Raw genomic sequence first — 20,093 nt, 5'->3', positions numbered from 1 at the left:
ATATATATATATATATATATATATATAAAACAAATGATAGAGATGGAAAATGGAATATACAAGAAACTTTATTGCTCATAACAATTGTTTCAACCCATCTTGCATTGACCCACATGGATGAGATACTGTACAACTGGTTGTGGTGCATCACTTGGTGCAGAAGAGTCTCATCAAGTATTAAATATATGTAGACAACTGTTTCTAACCTTGCAATGAAATCTGCCATTTGCCATTCCTGCTTAAGGGCTAAAACCTATAGTCACTAACAACATGCTGTATTAGAAACTGAGCAAAACAGGATTTATCTTGCAAGATATCACTTGTCATCTCACTGAGACACTTCTGCACCAAGGGATACAGACTTGTGAATGCACAGACTAATGGGGTTATTTTTTCTGGTCTGTCTGTGTTGCTTGACAACAGTCACTCAATTAGCCTTTCAAATCTCAAAGCGTTTGCTGACTGCTGCACACCATTCTCTTCTATCCAATACTGTTTGCTCCCATTCTTTATATGTTGAAGGCCTTCAGTGAGGCTTTCAATGTGTCTTTGTAGCACCTTTTCTGGCCTCCTTGGGAGCATTTATCATTCTAGAGATTGCCCTTAAACAGTTTCTTTAGAAGCTGACATGACATAAGGACTATGTTATCTGCTCAATGCAGCTGTGATTGCATCAGGATTTTGTGAATGCTGGGTAATCAAGAATGAAAAAGTACTTCTATGTCAAAAATACCATCCTCCTGTTTGAGGTCTGTGGCATGGAAGTATTTTAACTTCCTTGTAAATCAGTGGAAGATTGTCTTCGCAACCATTGAGCTGTTGGTGAGAATCATGCTTCAGTACACTCTTAGGATTGATACCTCTCCTGTTTCACACATTCTTGCTGAGTAAGTGATCTTGTCTGCTGCATTCACTTGTTGTCAGTTGATGAAGATGTTGGGTTTAGTGCATCCTGGAACTGGCTGGTGCACTACTTTGGTCTTCTTTATACTGATTGTCAAGTTAAAATTGTTGCCGGTAACAGATATTTATATTCCATCCAATCCATGTTAGCATAGAATAAGTGGATGTTAAAAAATTATGGTGATAATGATGATGATGATAAGAGAAGTGTTAGGTAATTTTATATAATTTGGTAACATTTGAGTTGTGCATTAACAGTATTTCTGTATTTTTATCATTTAAGATTTTAACAGAAGCCAGAAATGATCTAACAAAATGGGGATATCTTGCTGAAGATGCCTTTCCATCGAATATGACTGTTAGAAATTGTAAGTTTAATCTTAGCTCTGTCTGTGATATTACAAAAATGAATAGAAAAAAGTAATGATTATTGCCACATCAATATGGCTGTCCTGTAGAAATCAACATTACTGCAGTTTTTAACCCTGAGAGGAGCCTCCTCCAGCTGGTTATCAATGCAATCTGCACCTGATATATTTTGCAAACGGGGAAGTGAATCCCTGATGGGGTTACCAGACCATATGGTTTCGCACTACTTGTGTCCATTCTCAGTGGTGAACACCCATCCGCTAGAGATAGCAGTAATTTGCTCTTTTAGAGGTTTTCTTACTTAGCTGCTTTGCATGTTGCAAAATCAGTGACTGATTGTTGCTTATTTTTCTATATATTGCTAGCTGGAGTAAATTACTGCTATCTCTAACAGATGGGTGTTCACTACTGAGGATGGGCACAAATAGCCCAAAACCGTATGTTCTAGTGATCCTGTCGTCTGCTAGAAGATGTAGGGGTTTGCTTCCCTGTTTGCAGCATATATCGGACGCAGATTACATCAATAACCAGCTGGAGGAGGTACCTCCTGGAGTTCAAAACAGTAATAATGTTGATTCCTATGGAACAGCCATATTGATGTGGTGATAAATAACATTAATTCTCAGTATAGTTACTACTTTCATCTCTTATAGAGATTTTCTAACTAGCTACTCTGCTTGAATAGAAAAAAAATTTACCTTAATTCAAAATTTTTTGCAATGATTAAATAATTAAATGGCTAAACTAATCATCATAGCCAAAGTGTATCATATTTATGCTTGCAGAGAAGAAAAGGAACCATCTGGAAATTTAAAATGGAAACATTACATTAAAATTTATGATTTAAGAGAGGTCTCCAACACAAACAGATTGTTTTTGTATGTGATGTGTATTTACTGGAAAATGAAAGAACCGGAACTCAGCACTTCAGTTTGATGTCCCCTACAATGAGATTTGTTGGAGAAGGATATACTCAACTGAATTGTTTCCGATACTCTCCAATAATTATCAAATCTGGAAAAATAGATAAAAGGAAACTCTGATATCAGAATGTAGTGCATAGACAACTGCTTGCTTGTAGCAGGCATTACACGATATTATTTACTACTAGGCACAAAAATGGTTGCATGGTAAGAAATTTACTTCTTAACCACATGATTCCAGGTTCAGTCCCACTGTATGGTACCTTAAGTAAGTGTCTCCTACTGTAGCCTCGGGCCAACCAAAGCCTTGTGAGTGGATTTGGTTCACAGAAACAAAAGAAGCCCATCATATATGTGTGTGTGTGTGTGTTTGTGTTTGTCCCTCAACACTACTTGGCAACCAGTGTTGGTGTGTTTATACCCCCCATAATCTAGCATTTCAGCAAAAGAGACCGATAGAATAAGTATTAGGCTTAAAAAAAAAGTACTTGGGTCAATTCAGTCACCTAAAAATTCTTCAAGCTGATGCCCCAGCATGGCTGCGATTTGATGACCAAAAGAAGTGAAAGATAAAACAAAAAATGTTATTTAAGCCCTTCTCTCCCTATCGACCATTGGCTGTTGATGACTTTTCTCTACTGTTCTTGACTCTGGGCCGTCTTTCCTATTTCTTCCCAGTTGGATCCCTTCTTTTTTTAGCACTGCCTCAGTATCCTGCCTTCATCTGTTTTTAAGATGCCCTCTCTTCTGCTGCTGCTAACTCCTTTTATGGCTTCCAGGTCAGGGCTTGACGTATAATGTAGGATGTTGGTTTCCTTAATGAGTGACCTATCCATCTTCTCTTGCTCTTCAGAATTTGTTCCCCCACTGGCACTTGCCCCTCTTCTTCCACAGCCCTTCATTTGTTATCCTTATCTGGCTATCTTATTTGAAGAATACTTCTCAGACAAGTTTGTATCTTCTGCAATTTCTTTTTAATCTTTCTCCATGTCTCTGAATCATAGAAAAGGATAGACTAATTATTAGAATTGAAGATATGCAATTTAATTTTTATGGTAATTTCTCTGGAAGCTCACTCAAACTATGTGATTAAAACAATGATTACGCCTATATCATTCTGAAACACAATATGTAGTACAAAGAGTACAGTATATGACATGGAATAAATCATGAAATTATTTCAAAAGAAAATTCATATAAATTATATGATAATGAAAGAGAAAATGAAATTACTGGTGAATTTTAGTCAGATTATGTTTAAGTGATATGCTATGTATTTTACCTATACTTGATGTACTGGGATAAAACTAAATAGTATCAGGTATTTATTCCTATATAATTCTACCACTCCTGCTAACTTATGGCCTCATTTCTACTAATTAAGTCATGTATTATAAAGAATGTAAGACAACCAGTAGAACAAGTGTGTTGTATCTCGCCCAACTAGTAAATGTTAATTGTAAACAAGTTGCAAATACTCTTGTTGGGTGTCATATGTCAGTAATAGTTTCATACATGAGGTGTGGTGGTTGTTGAATTGCACCTTCTTCACATTGCGCTCAACCTTTGGCCTATATGTAAGCCATGAATGTTGTTTGCATGCTGTTTAACATGAATGTTGTTTGCAATTTTCAGTTGTGTTTAAATAAACACATTTAACTGAATCATTGTCAATACATTCCTGCAAAATCCCAGAACCATAGTTACAGCTATGAATTTCTGTACTTTATGTTCAGAATGAACAGATTAAAGACTTGCATTTAATTGACCAACTTGTGATGTTTGCAGCATCTTAAATCTCTCAGTATTCCAGCTGATTGTGCATGCACGCATATACATTTGTGTGTGTGTGTGTGTGTGTATCACCCATGCCAGCATGGAAGGCAAACGTTAAATGATGATGATATAATATATATATATATTTATAATTAAGTGGAGAATTATATAATATAATCTCCACATAATTAAATCAATGGTTAACTAGCCCAATCGACTTTCTTCTTGTGTTTGTTTCTCCATTCTCCACTTAATTATAATTATAAACTGCGGTTTAAATTACCTGCCTCTGGATACCTTCTAACAAAGATGGTACCCACACAAGTAATCTCCAGGAGTGCCTTTGGATTTAACTATCCCCTGGTTGCTTAGATACTTCAGACTACCCCTGAAATATTGAAGCAATCCTATCATATATATATTTATATATATAAAGTGGTGGTTACTGTTATTGCCTTGTTTAGGTAAAGGGTAAGCCCCCTTTGGTCATGAATGACCATGAGATTGCACCTAGAAAGTTACCATCCAAGGCACAAAGTGTCTTGCTCAGGAACACAGCACAGAGCCTGGTCATGTGAAGGCACATGTCTCAGTAGTTAGAGTGTTGAGCTCACAATCATGAGGTAGTGAGTTTGATTCCCAGACCGGGCTGTGTGTTGGGTTCTTGAGCAAGACACTTTATTTCATGTTGCTCCAGTTCACTCAGCTGAAGGTGAGAGGGTTACATCTTTGACACTAACTAAATGTTGCCAATATAAGACGTGGTGGACATCTAATCAGTGTTTCTAATATGGGATATCAGTAATTTGATGATGAATCTTGGAGAATAAAATCTTTTGAAAGATTTTAAACATAATTTCTATTTTGGTGTTGCAGGTTGTTTAGATCTATAAACTTTTAAAGAACTACACTATTTAACCATAAGAAGGTAGTAAATTATATGGTGCACCAGCTTGACCTCAGTCTTTGGCTGAAACACATAATTGAATAATACTTCAAATAATTATATTTCAAACAAATTGTATGCTAGAGAACAACTGCTTTAACTCATTTAGTATTTAAACCAACCATACCGGCTTAAATATTCTATATGTTTTATGTTGAAACCAACCAGATCCTGCTTCTCACACCTCCCCTACAATGTTACTCTAAAAATAAAACAATTACATCATTGAAATCAAAGCTATGAAATAAAGCATAATTGATTGAAAGCATTATGAATAAATTAAGCATTATATTTGATAGAGTAATCTGAATGCTAAAGGATTAAATACTATGGATCTCCATCATAATTTTATTTTAATTTGTCCTTGGCATCATGGATTTTAGTAGCATAAATCTATTTTCATGATTTCCATGTTTTTCCATGCAGTCATGAGCTAAAACCATTTCAGTATCTGTTGTGATCCATTGTCATTTGATACCCATGAAAGACAACTGTCAGGTTTTGTCATGAGACAATATCACTTTTCTAAAAGCTTTGATTGGCATCCTCTACTTAGTATTTGTTCACACTTGAAACAGTATAACATGTATCCATTACATACTTGAAAAATATTCAAACCCTTTATCACAATAATCATATTAGTGTTGTATATATGAAACAGATATGAATCATAACCCTTCAGCATTGTTTACATAAAGCAGCTTTGTTTTGATATGTTATATTCACATGTACTTATGCTTTCTTTTGTGTCAATTAGGTCAACAGAATGTTTTCACTTCATCAACAAAGTACTATCATAAAATTACATACTCTCTCTAATTGGCATTTTGAGTTGTGATGTAGTCGTCTGAATTGAATTGCTTTGATATTGGGATAGTGGGTTGGCAGACATGTTAGAATGTGAGACCTTGTAGTATTTAGTTACTGACCTTTACATTCTATGTTCAAATCCCATCAAAGTTAACTTTGCTTTTTGTGCTTCTGTGTTAGATTGACTAAAGTACTAGTCAAATACTGGGGTTTGTTTTATATTCCTATAAAGGATCCTAAATCTGAATGGGATTATAATAGAAGCCCGTCTTTCACCATCTGTTACTCTCTCCTTTCACAATCTATAAAAACATCTTCCCCTCCCATGATCTGCTGTCTATACCACTCTTATGCTTACCTTCTTATACCTTAAGAGTTAGCTCTGGCACTCCATCAGTATTTTCCTTTATCTCCTCAACTACTCCCACCTACCACTATATATAGTAGGAGTTAGCTAGGTATCTCCTCTATAGCAAGATACTTGTACTTTACCTTTTCGACGTCCAGCATAAAGCTCCATTTCCTTCTCTCTTGCAAGTTACCTGGCAACCTCACTGGTGCTAGTGGCACAAAAAAAAAAAGTCACCCAGTACATTCTGTAAAGTGATTGATGTCAGGAAGGGCATCCAGCCCTAGAAATCATGCCAAAGCAGACATTGGAGCTTGACATGGCTTTACAGCTCACTGTATCTTGTCAAACCATCCAACCCATACCAGCATAGAAAGTGGATGTGAAATGATGATGATATGTGGTCACTTTATCCCGATAAGTGATCCTAGCCAAGTTACATTATTTGTTTGCCTATGTTGACCTGACCAATTACATCTTTCATACCTGCTCCACAGAAATAGGAAGGGCAACTATCAGAACACTGAAATCTATGGTATGCAGCACCTTCTGAACTTTGGAATAAATAACTTTGATGAATTCTCATAATGGAGCACTGCTAATAAAATGTCTTTTTTTTTTCTCTCTCTCTTTATAAAATTTTGTAAATTTATCAAATTCTCAGAATTCTTTTGTTAACATAATGTCATGATACAACCATAATTATTCCAATAATACAGGATGCTTTGATAAATTCCCTGAATTATCAGATGAAAAATAATGTTCTCTATCCCTTAATTAGTAAAGAGTATTTGTTCAAATATAATTACATATATAAATACGAAGGGAAGTTAAAAATTAACTGCACTTTCACCATAACATATCTTTATTATTGTCACACTGCTTTCTGCGTATGCGAGCTTATAGTTGGTACTATTGTGGTCACATGATCGAAGTTTGAGCCTGACTGTGCCATTTTTCTTTCTGGCTTTACAGTGTAAGCATGGCTGCTCCACTAGTAATGTGTAACAAAGAAGAACAAAGAGCATTGATTCGATTTCTTTGGTCAGAAGGTGTGTCAGGTGCTGAAATTCATCGGAGGCTTTTAGTACAATGCTGGGACAGTGCACTACTGTGTAGAAGTGTTTATGAGTGGATTGAGAAGTTTAAAAGTGGCTACTCAAGCATGGCACACGAAGAGGGAGCAGGATGCCTGTCAATCTCCACCACTGACGAAAAGATTCAGCAAGCTTGAGAGATGGTAATGGTGAACTGGTTCACCATTACCATCTCTTGGATCACTGCTCTTTGTTCTTCTCTGGTGCATATTGCTTGTGGAGTGGCCATGCTTAACATTGTAAAGCCAGAAAGAAAAATGGCACGATTAGGTTCACACTTCGATCACATAACCGCAATAGTACCAACTATAAGCATGCATGCACAAAAAGCAGTGTGACAATAATAAAGATGTGTTACAGCAAAAGTGCAGATAATTTTTGACTTTCACTCGTATATAGTGTACAGTAGCATCCTTTTCTGTTTAACCCAATCTTTATTTGTCGAATTTTTTATTGTTTATATTATATGTTGTTTAATTTGTTTGAAAGCTAATTGAAACTTGTTTTAACCCCTCGACTTTATGAAATAATGAACTGACCAAGTAACTAATTAGACCAGCAGATGATATTTTGTTTTGTATTTTGACAAAATTCTTAGCTTTTTAGAAAATAGATCTTCTATATGGGAATGCTATAAAATGCATCCTGTCCAAAGATACAGTTAAGTCACATCTGCACAAGGCTATAATGACCACTCCTAAACCTGGAGGTATTTATATTTTACATCAATTCCACTATGAGCCTTGGCCCTGCCAGAGCAGGTTGGGGCTTCCTTAAAATGTCACTCAAACAAACACACCTTCCTTAACTTCATAACATTGGTTGATGTAAATTTACATATGCTGTGTGCTCACTTTGAATCAGATGATGAAAATATACGCAGCCCTATTTGCTGCGGTTTTGTACCTGTTTGCGTACCGGTTGACATATCTGCTATCACTCACAGAATCGATAATAGAGGCCACTGTGCAAATTTCAAGGAATCTGATAGGTTTGTTAAACTCTTCATGTAAATATTTCCAACTCAGTTTGAGACCATAACAGTATAAAAGCAGCAGTTTTGGCCGTTACACTGCCATTTCCACTATGACTGTACATTCAACAAATTCATAAACATGCAGCAAATTCTTTTTACGCTGTTGAGTGATCTGTAGTAATACCTCAGGAGCATTCTTCCCTGTGATGATGGTTTACATAAATAAACAGTGCATGCTTTAAAGCAGTTAACATAAATATATGCTGAACCATTGTCATGCGTTGATTGCTGATCTTGGCCAAGATGATCACCGTCAGTGCAACCTAGTTGCCTGATAAAAAACCATTGTCATGGAGTTAAACATTTATTCCTTATTATCTACCTGTTTATTTTATGGAATATGGAGTGTTTAACTCCAGTTTCTGTGGCATTAACAGATAAGAAACATTAGATGAAAACAGTGTCAATGTAGCATTTGGTGTCTGATGGAGGAATTGAACTGTGTTTATATGTTTTATCTCTATTCTAAAATTAAATGAAAGAATCAAATAAATGTCATAAAATATTCCTCAACATATATAGCAGATTTAAACCAAGCAGTCACTCAACATGTATAACAGTTAAACCTAGCAGTTACACGCTTCTGTCTAATTTTTTTCCCTCTCACATCCTTAAATATCCACTTTAATCTGAATATTTTATAATAACTACTCTTTACTTGAACTAGTTGGGTAAATCCTATGCCATAATTCTCCTATATTTCAATGTTAAATTATTCCAACTTTTGACACAAATATTTCAAATGATCCTATTACAATTGTTGTTGTCGTTGTCCTCCTCCTTCTCGTCATTGTTGTTATTATTATTATTATTATTATTATTATTATTATTATTATTATTAAGGACATGGGTCATATTTTTCTAAAACTTGGTAAACACTTCTGTTTTTAAGTAGCATCTGTCTCCAAGATATGATTACAGGATTGTAATAAAGCATTATTCGAGCTGACTGAGTTAAAGTAGGTACTTTACCATATTTCCTTCTGCTTCTCTTTCTTGAGTCAATAAAAGAAATATCAGTTGTATACTGGGATGAAGTTAGTCAACTAACATACTTGATGTAGTAAACTAATAAATTTTGAATAATTAAAATAACACCATTAGTGATGAAAACAAGCATTACACTAATTCTATTTTTTAAAAAAAAAAGCAAAAAGGAGAAACAACTCCCAAATTTCAATTGTGGAATGCAACAGGCTATGAGTCTTTTCATTATCATGATAATAACAAGTCCTGACATGTTTCCTACTTATTAGACCTTCTCAGCAGACATAATTTCAGGGAATAATTTCAATTATGGAAAAATGTCTTGACTTAAAGTATCAAGTATGCTTGCACCCATTTTACTGTTAAGTTTCCATGCAACATGCATTCTTGTGTCATGCTTAAGTTCTTATAGCACTCACTGTTCATTCACAAAAACATCTTTCTCATTATTCTATGATCTTGTAGTCAGCATCAGACTGCATTTCTCTGATGAAGTGTAAGAATACTGAAATATATCTAAAAATTGTCTCTTTATTACTAAACCTCAAACACGTGGCATACCATATTTGTCTCCCTTGTCTTTGTTGATCTAAATTAGCTGTGTAGATAATGATTGTTCTTAACATTGAGCTTCTCTGCTAGTTCCTGAATAGTTACAATTGAATTATTTTCCACCGGAGTTTGCAGGATGAGGCTTATCTTCTAGGCTGTAGTTTCTGGCTCGGAATTTCTGGAACCAGCGTTAACACTAGCTTGCGCTTATCGTCCGATCCCCATATACTGCATTAATATTCCTTGCACTTTCCATTGCATTGTTGCCTTTATAGAACTCATAATGCAAAATATGCCAAATATGCTCCTTTATCACTTCTATTATAGCTTTGAAAAAATAATTTAAAATCAAACTGCACTTTTCAAAACTTGCACTAAGAATAAGTACAAGATAAAATTGCTACCTGCTTTTATAGCAAGTTGATGCAGGTTATTTATCCTGTCCCCCTCCAACTTTTAGTTCATGCAATTGAAAAAACCACACTATTAATGGGATGACCCAATATATATATATATATATATATTAGTGGGCCTCCTGGCCTTCAGCCCAGTCTGTATGGTATTGAAATGTATTTATAAGGCACATATTGGCATCTATCATAATGCCTATTTTCCTTACAATAAAAGTATTTAAATATTGCATAACAAAATTTTACAAATTTATTTAGAATATCTAAATACAGAAAGTAATATAGATAATAATAGAGAAATGCATTGTATGAAAATTATAAAACATTTACAGAACGTCAGTATATACTATGTTTTTAACTTTTTTCTTTGGAGCATATATGAAGAGTTTCTATGGGCCTCATACTCTGAAACAACCTACAATTGGCCAGGTGAGAAACAGCCCTCTTCTAGCTGGAGACTGACAACCTGCAGTGTTTGACTTTGGGACTTGATAATGGTCAATGCGTAACTGACTCTCACTGGAAATTGCAATTGTTTGAAATGAAGCGGGATATCTGTTGGTATTAGTGGTATTCTAGGTATAAATACAATATCTCCCTTACCACACCCAGTGAGGATTTTTGCTTTGATAATGTGAGGCTGTAGTTCAGTCACAATCATACATGTACCATTGCACAATCTTGACTGATCCAGGTTTCAGAGAAGCATGATGACTACCCTTCTTCAATTCAAGGTTGTGTAGCAGCATACCAAACAGTTACAGTCTGTTGAGGTATTCAGTAAGATAAGGAACAGCATTCTCCTTGTTGACAACTTTATTAATAGATTTATCAATGTGGCTACCTCCACCGCCCCCTTCTGTCTCACTTGTTTTTTTCTCCCTAACCCCCTTTCTATCTGTCTCATGTATTTTTTCTCGAGAAAAAAGAGTTAGAGGTAGTGAGAGAGAGAGACATATACAACCAGAGAGCGAGAGAGAGAGAGACACATATACAACCAGAAAGCAAGAGAGAAAGAGAGGGAGATAGTAAGAGAGATAGAGACATAGAGAGGGGTATATAGACAGGAAGAAATCAGAGATATGGTGTGTGACTTGTTTTCCCCTTTCTCTTTTTGTCTCATGTTTTTTCTCTAGAGAGAAAAAGAGGTAGGGGTAGATGTAATGAGAAGAAAGAGACATATATACAACCAGTGAGAGAGATGGAGACATAGAAGGAACATATAAAGAGAGAGAAAGCGGAGATCTGGTGGCAACTTCAAAGGGATAAATGTAAAGCTGGAGGTGGATTGAGTGATGGGTGGAGTATTTTTTCACTCTGTAAAAAGCATTACAGTGAAATAGTATGTGGATTGCTAGAAATAGGAACCAATACACCACCAACTTACCCCATTCCGTTTTTGGAAAATAAGTGCACAGTTATCTGTGGAATGGTCAAATTAATTTAAATGACATGAAAAACCTGAAATATTTTCAGTTTTATTTAGTGTTTTCAGCAGTCAGCATACAAATAAACAAACTTTGCTTTTTATAAGGTTATATAGACATTACAGTGAAATAGACAGTATGTGGATTGCTAGAAATAGGCGCCAGTATACACCCCCCACCCACTCCCAATCCATTTCAGAAAATAAGTGCACAGTTATCTGCAGAATTGTGAAATTAATTTAAATGACAAGAAAAACCTGAAATATTATCAATTTTACTTAGTGTTTTCAGCGATCAACATACAAACAAACATTGCTTTTTACAAGGATATATATATATATATATATATTTTTTTTTTTTCATGCATATATAGGTATGAGAGCAGCACACATCTATTGCATATACATGTGAATACATATATATATGTGGGATGTATATATGTCAGTTTGGTTATGTATATAGATAGTTAAATCTTTCTGGAATGTATGGATGTGGGTTTGATGATGTATATAGATATTTAGGCCTTATAGATATTTAGGCACCCACCCTGTTCTCTCTTCTGATTAACCTGAAGCCCTAGTCCATTCCCCTTCTCCTTTTCAGTGCTTACTCTAGATGGTGCATGGTATTGAGGAAATTGTAATTCATTGAGTATGTTAACTACATAACAGAGCCCTCTGCCAACTAGCAAGTGTTTGCACAAGTCTTCTTTTCAGGTGACAATAGTTCCATGACTGTCTTCTCACTCTTTGTTCCTAGTCTACAATTTCAGGCCTGCCACAATCAATAGTTAGCACAATGAAAGGAAGGACCAGTGAGACTACCTCAATAAAAAATGACAGAGACTTGGTCATTGTTGCTGGTGACTGCAATATCTACGAGTAAAACCACCAATAGAAGAAAATATGACCTAAGACTGCGTATAATCCATCCCATGCAGCTGTGATAGGTTATACAAAGGCGAAACATGTCGCCCCCTCAAAATAAAAGTAGACAAACATCACAAAGCTGTGACACGAAGAGATATTGATAAATCAGGTATAGCTGATCATGTATGGAGACCGCCTCCCCCTGTGGGATGAAGTTAAAATAATAGACAGAGAACACCACTGGAAAATACGAAAACTAAAAGAGACAGCACATATGCTAGGACACAACAACCGCCTAAGCAAACTGAGTGCAGATATGAGTAGCATATGGGAACCAATATTAAACATTGAAAAATACCTTAGGAATGAGAACCCACGTTCGAAATTTCCCCAAGACACCTGATGAAGGCTGGATGGTATATCAGCTGAAACATTACGTTAACAGCAAACAAGATGGGGACAAATATCTGTCAAATGTAAACAATGTAAATAATTCCTCATCTCTTAAATATAGAACTGAACTAGAAGCCTAGTGCAAAGTCCTGGCCAGGCTGAAGAACAAGGAGGTAGACAGTGCTATAAAAGCAAAGAGACAGGCCAAGAAAGACTGGGAAAATGGTGATGGCAGAGAATATCTATCAGCTAAGAAGGGAAACTAGGCAAACACGTCAACATAGTGAAGGGTGAAGGAGAAAATAAGAGATTTTTCAATGTTTTACAATGTGAGGGTCAGAGGTATGATGTGTTCTGGATTGCAGTGTATCAGAGAGAAAACACTGTGGGTGAGGAATGTATGTGATTGGATAATTGTATGCTTGCACTTAGTGATTCAGAGAAGAAAGATGCATGGAAGTTCCACTATGAAAGATTACTAAATGTGGAGAATGCATGCGAGGAGAGTCTTCCTAATATTGACCCGACTGAGAGACCAGCCACCAGAGTTAACACCAGTATGATAATTAAGGATATGAAGACAAGGAAAGCCCCTGGACCATCAGGAATCACCACTGAGATGCTTAAAATATCTGGTGGAGTAGGATATGGACTTGTCATCAATATAGTCAATCGGGTGATACAAGAAAGTGATGCACCAAATGACTGGTGTAGCAGTATTTTAGTCAAATGCTATGAGAGAAAGGAGATACCTTAGATAGAAACTATTACAGAGGTATCAAACTGCTGGAACAGATCATGAAAATTACTGAGGGAGAGAAAGTTATAGCTCAGTTGATTAGGAACAGAATTAGACTAGATGAGATGCAGGCCCATCTCAGTGAAACTGAGTTCTGGAAGCACTGTGTATTATGTGCTTTCCACCCACACATTGCTTTAATTCCCCACCCCATATAGACCAAACTACATCTCATCATGCACTATGCTTGTCTACCCACCCCACCATGCAGCCAGTTTTCTCTCTCTCTCTCTCTCTACTGTGTTTTCCCGCATGTTTTTCACCTTAGCTGACAATAGTTAGGTTGTTGAATATATCAGATACAAAGGTTTTGAATAGTTTCTTTGTTGAAGAGCTTTAAACTCGTGTGAGAAGTATGCTATTTCTTCCGAATATAATTTTAAATATTTCTTATATAACACAAAAGAAATCTTTTACTTTCTGCTTGTTTTAGTCAGTGGACTGCGGCCATGCTGGGGCACTGCTTTGAAGTGTTTAGTCAACATGACTACAGTACTTTTTTTTTTTGAAGTCTGGTACTTATTTGATCAGAACCTTTTGCTAAACTGCTAAGTTATGGGGACATAAATAGACTAACACTGATTATTACACACACACACACACACGCACACAACAGGCTTTCACAGTTTCTGTTCCATCTATCAAATTCTTTCACAAGGCATTGGTCAGCCAGGGCTAGAGCAGAAGACACATGCTCAAGGTGCCATGCAGTGAGACTGAACTTGAAACCTCATATTTTTAAAGCAAGCTTCTTAACCCACACAGCTGTGCTTGTATCAAATATAGAAAAATTTGAAAACATTGGTCTCTTTCTCTAAATAACTCAAAATATTTTCAAAGTGTTTTTACACCAGGCAAAAAAAAAAAAAGAAAATATTGTCTGACTTACATTTTATTTATTTATTTTTTTCTTTCAGCTCTCTCCCAAATTCTTGAAAAAACTGCATTATTTAGTGATTTGATGCTCAAGTTACCAGATGTTGCTCATGATCTTTTTGACAAAAATGATCCATGGAGAATATGCATAGCTTGGTGTATAGTATTTTGTCAAAAAAGTAAAATTTATGATGATGTACATCAGAAAATGTTAGCAGTAGTATGTATTTCTTTCTTTACTTTTAATTTCAAATTGGCCACTCAGTTACTGTAACTTCTTTATTGTATATGTCTGTTATACGAGTATGTGTGTTTGTTTATGATGGGCTTCTGCACAGTTTCCATCTCCCAAATTCTACTCATAGACTATTGCTCATCCTGAATCTACAGAATCCCAGTGCAAATGCTTCTCCTAAAGCATAGATCCATTGGAGGACTTAATCTTCAACACTAAAAACTCATGACAGCTTCATAATTATACAGTGATACTATTACTTACAGTAGAAGCACTAGCTAAATAATTAGTTGTACCTCTTCATGATACCTATTTATGGTTTAGTAGATAGAGCCAGTTAAATATCATGTACACTGTGCCAGTGACCAGGTGTAGACCTTTGATCTTTCAGGGTTTTGATTGGTGCTATATTGAGTAATAATAATTGACTAACAATAATCCTTTCTATCATAGGTACAAGGCCTGAAACTTTGTGGGAGGGGGATTATATCAGCCCCATCTTATTTTATTGACCCCAAAAGGATGAAAGGCAAAGTTGACCTCAGCAGAGTTTGAACTCAGAACATAAAGACAGATGAAATGCTACTAAGCATTTTGTCTAGAGTATTGACAATTCTGCCAGCTTGCCAACTGAGTATTGAGTTATAATATTGGATTCAAATTTTGGCACAAGGTCAGCAGTTTTAGGGAAGAGGCTAAGTTAATTATATCAACTCCAGTGCTTAACTGGTACTTATTTTATCAAACCTGAAAGAATGAGAGGTAAAGTCGACCTTGATGGAATTTGAACTCAGAACATAAAGATGGACGTAATACTACTAAGCATTTTACCCAGCATTGAGTTATAATATTAAGTAATAATAATTCACAACAGAAAAGTGATTTGAAATTATATTGAGATTTGAGTTACAAAAATGAAAGTATTTTTACAATTAATTATGTTACAGTTATTTATTATGGCCAGTGTCCAACCCAAGCTACAGCAACAAAGTCCACCCGCCACACTTCTCAGTCTATCATCTCTACCTCAAGGTTCTGGATATATTGAGGCAGTGATGATATGTTACAACTACATATTTAAAAATGGATAAATATGAAGGAAAGTAGAAAACAAAAGATAATACAGTAATATGAATTATTTCATTGACATGGGACCAAATTTGCAGCTGGTGATGGTGGAGGGGTGGTAATCATTAATTTAAGTGGTTGAATATTTGGAATTTGTGCTTCATTGTAATGAAATTACTTTTCTGTTACTGTTTAAATAGTTTGTTTTTCTAAATGAATTTATTTCAGCTGAGCCAAGAATTAGAATTTATTCCCAAAGATCCAGCATATTCAAACCCTTTCCGTAAAACAGTTGAGGTAAATTCTTCTTTAATTTTTACCATTTGTCTTAAAACTTTATCTAATTTGTTGAGTGTCTTAAAGTTAAAAACATTCATCATCATTTAACATCCGTTTTCCATGCTGGCATGGGTTGGACAGTTTGACTAAAAACTGATAAGCTGGGGTGCTGCACAAGGTTCCAATCTGATTTGGCATGATTTCAACAGCTGGATGCCCTTCCTGATGCCAACCACTCCAAGACTAGTGAGTGCTTTTTACGTGCCACCAGCATGGGTGCCAGTTATGAAACACAAGCGTCAGCCATGACTATGATCTCACTTGGCTTGACATGTATTCTTTTGCACGATATATTGCCAGAAGTCTCAGTCACTTGTCACTGCCTCTGTCAGGCTTAAAGTTTGAAGTGTGCTTTTTATGTGCCACCGGCATGGGTGCCAGTTACATGACACTGGCATTGGCCATGACTACAATTTCACTTGGCTTCATGGGTCTTCTCAAGCACAGCATATTGCCCAATGTTCGAAGGTCTCAGTCACTTATCATTGTCTATGACATTACATCACGTCACTGTAATATTTTTGAAAGTGTGTATTTAGTTCTGAACAATTGCTGATCTCTAAGGGATTTTATGTGCCTACTTCTGATAGCTGTTATCAGCTTGCATAATGGGTAATTTTCACACTTTAATTAAATCATTTTCAGTTTTTGAAAATTACCTAATTCTGTATTATAAGGTTTTCCTGTAATCAAGAGGGCATGTGCCATGGCAGCACATTGGTGCATTCACTATTTATTGGTATATTCCTGGTCCTCCCAGGTGACCCCCATTGACCAGAGTCCCTGTCAGTCCCCATCTCCTTGAGCTACCTCCTCAGCTGCCATATGGTATGTGGTTGACCAGCATGAGCCATCAACCCAGCTGGACACTCAGTGATGGGAACACAGTAAGCAGGGTCTAACTCAGAAAATTAAACAACATGGCCAAACAGTCTGAGCAGGCTCTTCTGAATCATTGTATGATTCCTGTAATAATGGCTTCAAGTTTTGGCACTGGGCTAGTAGTTTCCGAGGGGAGGGGTAAGTCAATTACATTGACCCCCAGTGCCCAACTGGTTCTTATTTTATCAACTTCAAAAGGATGAAAGGCAGAGTCAATTTTCATGGAATTTGAATTTAAAAGAATTTTGCCTGGCATGCTAATGATTCTGCCAGTTTTACCACCAATAAGTCTTGTAATGATGGTTTCAAATTTTGAGTCACTGCCTTAAGTCTTCCTATAATAATAATAACAATAATTATGATAATTAAATTTGTTTCTTTTGTAGTTTCCTTTTGATAATTACAGTGATATCCATCCCGTCTCATTTCTTTACTTAAAATATTTTTCATGACCTTCAAATTGATGTTTCTGAGTTTCACTCCTTCTCAATTTTATTCTTAATACATTTGTTCTGTGTGTGAAACTTACAAATATCTGTGTATTAATTTGTTTCTTTCCAAATTGTTCTTGAGATAAAGCAAATCAAAACACCTTTGTGGTGCTCTTGCTAAAGTATTTCTTTGAAAACAGGTCTCAAAGTGATTCTATTAGCAAAATAGTTTGGTTTGTTGGACTTTTTAAAATTATTTTTCATTAGAATTTTCTTTATTGTGTGAATTCACATATTTTCACCTTATTTTAATTTTACTTTTTAGTGCTCCACTGGTACAGGTGCCAAATATATATATAAATATAAAATATATATCTGTATGAGATAGCATGAAATTGTAAATCCATTCTAAAACATAAAAAGGTTGAAGGTTAAATGTACATGGTCAATGCATTGCAAAATCGAAAATATTAAAAAGATGTATGGGTAACTCAACAAAGCAAATACTTAAGTCCAGAGATCAAATTCATACATATCCTACAACCGTTTCAGGAAAGGTATTTCAGATTGGGTGAACTATTTGTGCCCATCTTGAATATATTCATTTCTTTCATCAGGGATTATTTGAAAATTTTTTAAAATTATTTAAGAGATATTAAGACTTCATACTTGGACCAGGTATCCTATGTTGCAATAAAAATTTGTTCAGATAACTAAAATAAGTTCTAAAATGAAGGTTAAATACACTACAAATCTCACAGAAAAATGATGCATTTACAGCTACTCTAAAATATATCGGAGATGAAAGATTGGAATTGATGTTTCAATTATTAACATATTAAAGCATCCGATATATTTAATGATATTTTTCTACTCATATGGAGTATGTTAATGGATTCTTTAGTGTATAATCTATATATCTAATATTTTGTAAACAGATATTTTTCAACTTTAAAATCTTTTTCTCATTAAAGTATAGCCAACCCATGTTATATATATATATATATATATATATATATATATATATATGTGTGTGTTATAAAAATATTGGTTTACTTGATTGAAAATTCTTTTTTTTTTTTCCATAGGCAAGTCTTCCAAAAGAAGTTGTTAAAACTAAGAAAAAACCAAAAAAAGGACCAAAACTTTCACAGAATGTATAATAACATGTTCCACAATGTGTGACAGCATGTAACAATGAACAGTGTATAACATGTGTAATGACAATGTGTAATGAAGTGCAACATGTATTCAACAATGTGTATCACTGTCACGTCTAACAATGTGTGTAACAATATGTAACAAAATGTGTAACAGCATGTGACAATGTGGAGCATGTGTAACAATGTTTCACAACATGTAACAACAACTGACAGACATCTGACAAGACTTTATGTAAATCATTTTTATTTATTAATAAATTATTTTGTATTTCTCAAAAATATTTGTTTTATTCAATTCTTATATAAATAGTCTTAAATCATGTTTTATACTTTTTGAAGAAGATGAGAACAACAGATGCTTTCTACAGTAAAAAAGGAGGGAACAAGTTTACAAGACACTTAGAATATATTGGTATTTGGAATTCAGTAAATCTGAACCTCAAAAAGAAAAAAATAAATATATTCTCAGAGATTACTTGTTCTTCTCTCAAATTCAAAACTGAGGAACCAATAAATTGACTGATCTTGTAAGAGTTGATACTCTTTCATTTTTCTAATTATTTAACTCATTTTTTTTGTTGTTTAATGAAATCATAAACGGCTCTGCTGTGAGCTTTAAGTGTAAAAATCAATATTTCATTATGATTCTTAGTCTTGAGTTTGTGTTTATATTTTGATTAACTTAAATTATTTCTTCTAAATTAGCTTTTGTTCATTCAACTGGAAGATCCTACAAACATGCAAACCCTACCCCAAAAGTAGCAAAAGTTGCAAACTCTCTAATGCAGGAAAATGAATTATTATGAAGAGATCACTGGACACTAGAATCTGTTTAAATGCTAAAAGTGAAACTTTTGAGAGCTGTCAACATACCATCAAATTCATTCTCAGATTTTGGTCTCCTGCTACACCAGGTCAACATGTGACTGTTACAAACTTTAATATATTATTAATTTTTATTAAATTATATGAATGCTATTAATCTATTTAGAATTTTTGCCCATGTGTACATAACTATGTAAGGGTATGGTTTTATGCATGTGTATGTGTGTGTATATGTACATATGTATGTACTTACATGTGTACTTACAGCTGTGTACATGTACAGGGGTTGGACAAAATAATGGAAACACCTAGCATCATAATTTTCAAATATCTATAAAACCGTCAAAAGCTTGTTTATTTTTATGTTTTTTGATTTATTATTAGTGTTGCTTAATATGTTTTGCTAAAATTGCTGTTTCTATTCAGATATAATCAGAAAAAGGTAATTAAAATTCATTAAAATGACAGATCTATCGGACTTCCAAAGAGGTCAAATTGTTGATGCTCGTATGGCAGGTACTAGAGTAATAAAAACAGCTGAAATGTTTGGTGTATCAAGAAGTACTGTCTTGAAAGTAATGACAGCTTTTGAGAAAGAGGGGGAAAACCTCCTCGTCAAAACAGAACT

The 20,093-nt window shown here is 34.9% G+C and overlaps 1 protein-coding gene across 4 annotated transcripts in view; it reads left to right on the top strand.

The window, feature by feature from the left end:
* Positions 1 to 18,919, top strand: part of LOC106873216 (coiled-coil domain-containing protein 134) — a 73,384-nt gene extending 54,465 nt beyond the window's left edge. For all 4 annotated transcript variants that reach the window (XM_014920476.2, XM_014920494.2, XM_014920469.2 and 1 more), the window contains exons 3-6: positions 1,187 to 1,271; positions 14,564 to 14,742; positions 16,054 to 16,122; positions 18,566 to 18,919. In XM_014920476.2, the coding sequence (XP_014775962.1) occupies positions 1,187 to 1,271; positions 14,564 to 14,742; positions 16,054 to 16,122; positions 18,566 to 18,640 (408 nt within the window). In that variant the 3' untranslated portion in view covers positions 18,641 to 18,919. The remainder of the gene's footprint in view (positions 1 to 1,186; positions 1,272 to 14,563; positions 14,743 to 16,053; positions 16,123 to 18,565) is intronic.
* The last annotated feature ends 1,174 nt before the right edge of the window (positions 18,920 to 20,093 follow it).

Source organism: Octopus bimaculoides, chromosome 11 (assembly GCF_001194135.2).
Source record: "Octopus bimaculoides isolate UCB-OBI-ISO-001 chromosome 11, ASM119413v2, whole genome shotgun sequence".
Classification (NCBI taxonomy): Eukaryota; Metazoa; Mollusca; class Cephalopoda; order Octopoda; family Octopodidae; genus Octopus; species Octopus bimaculoides.
This window is presented reverse-complemented; position numbering and strand designations above follow the sequence as displayed.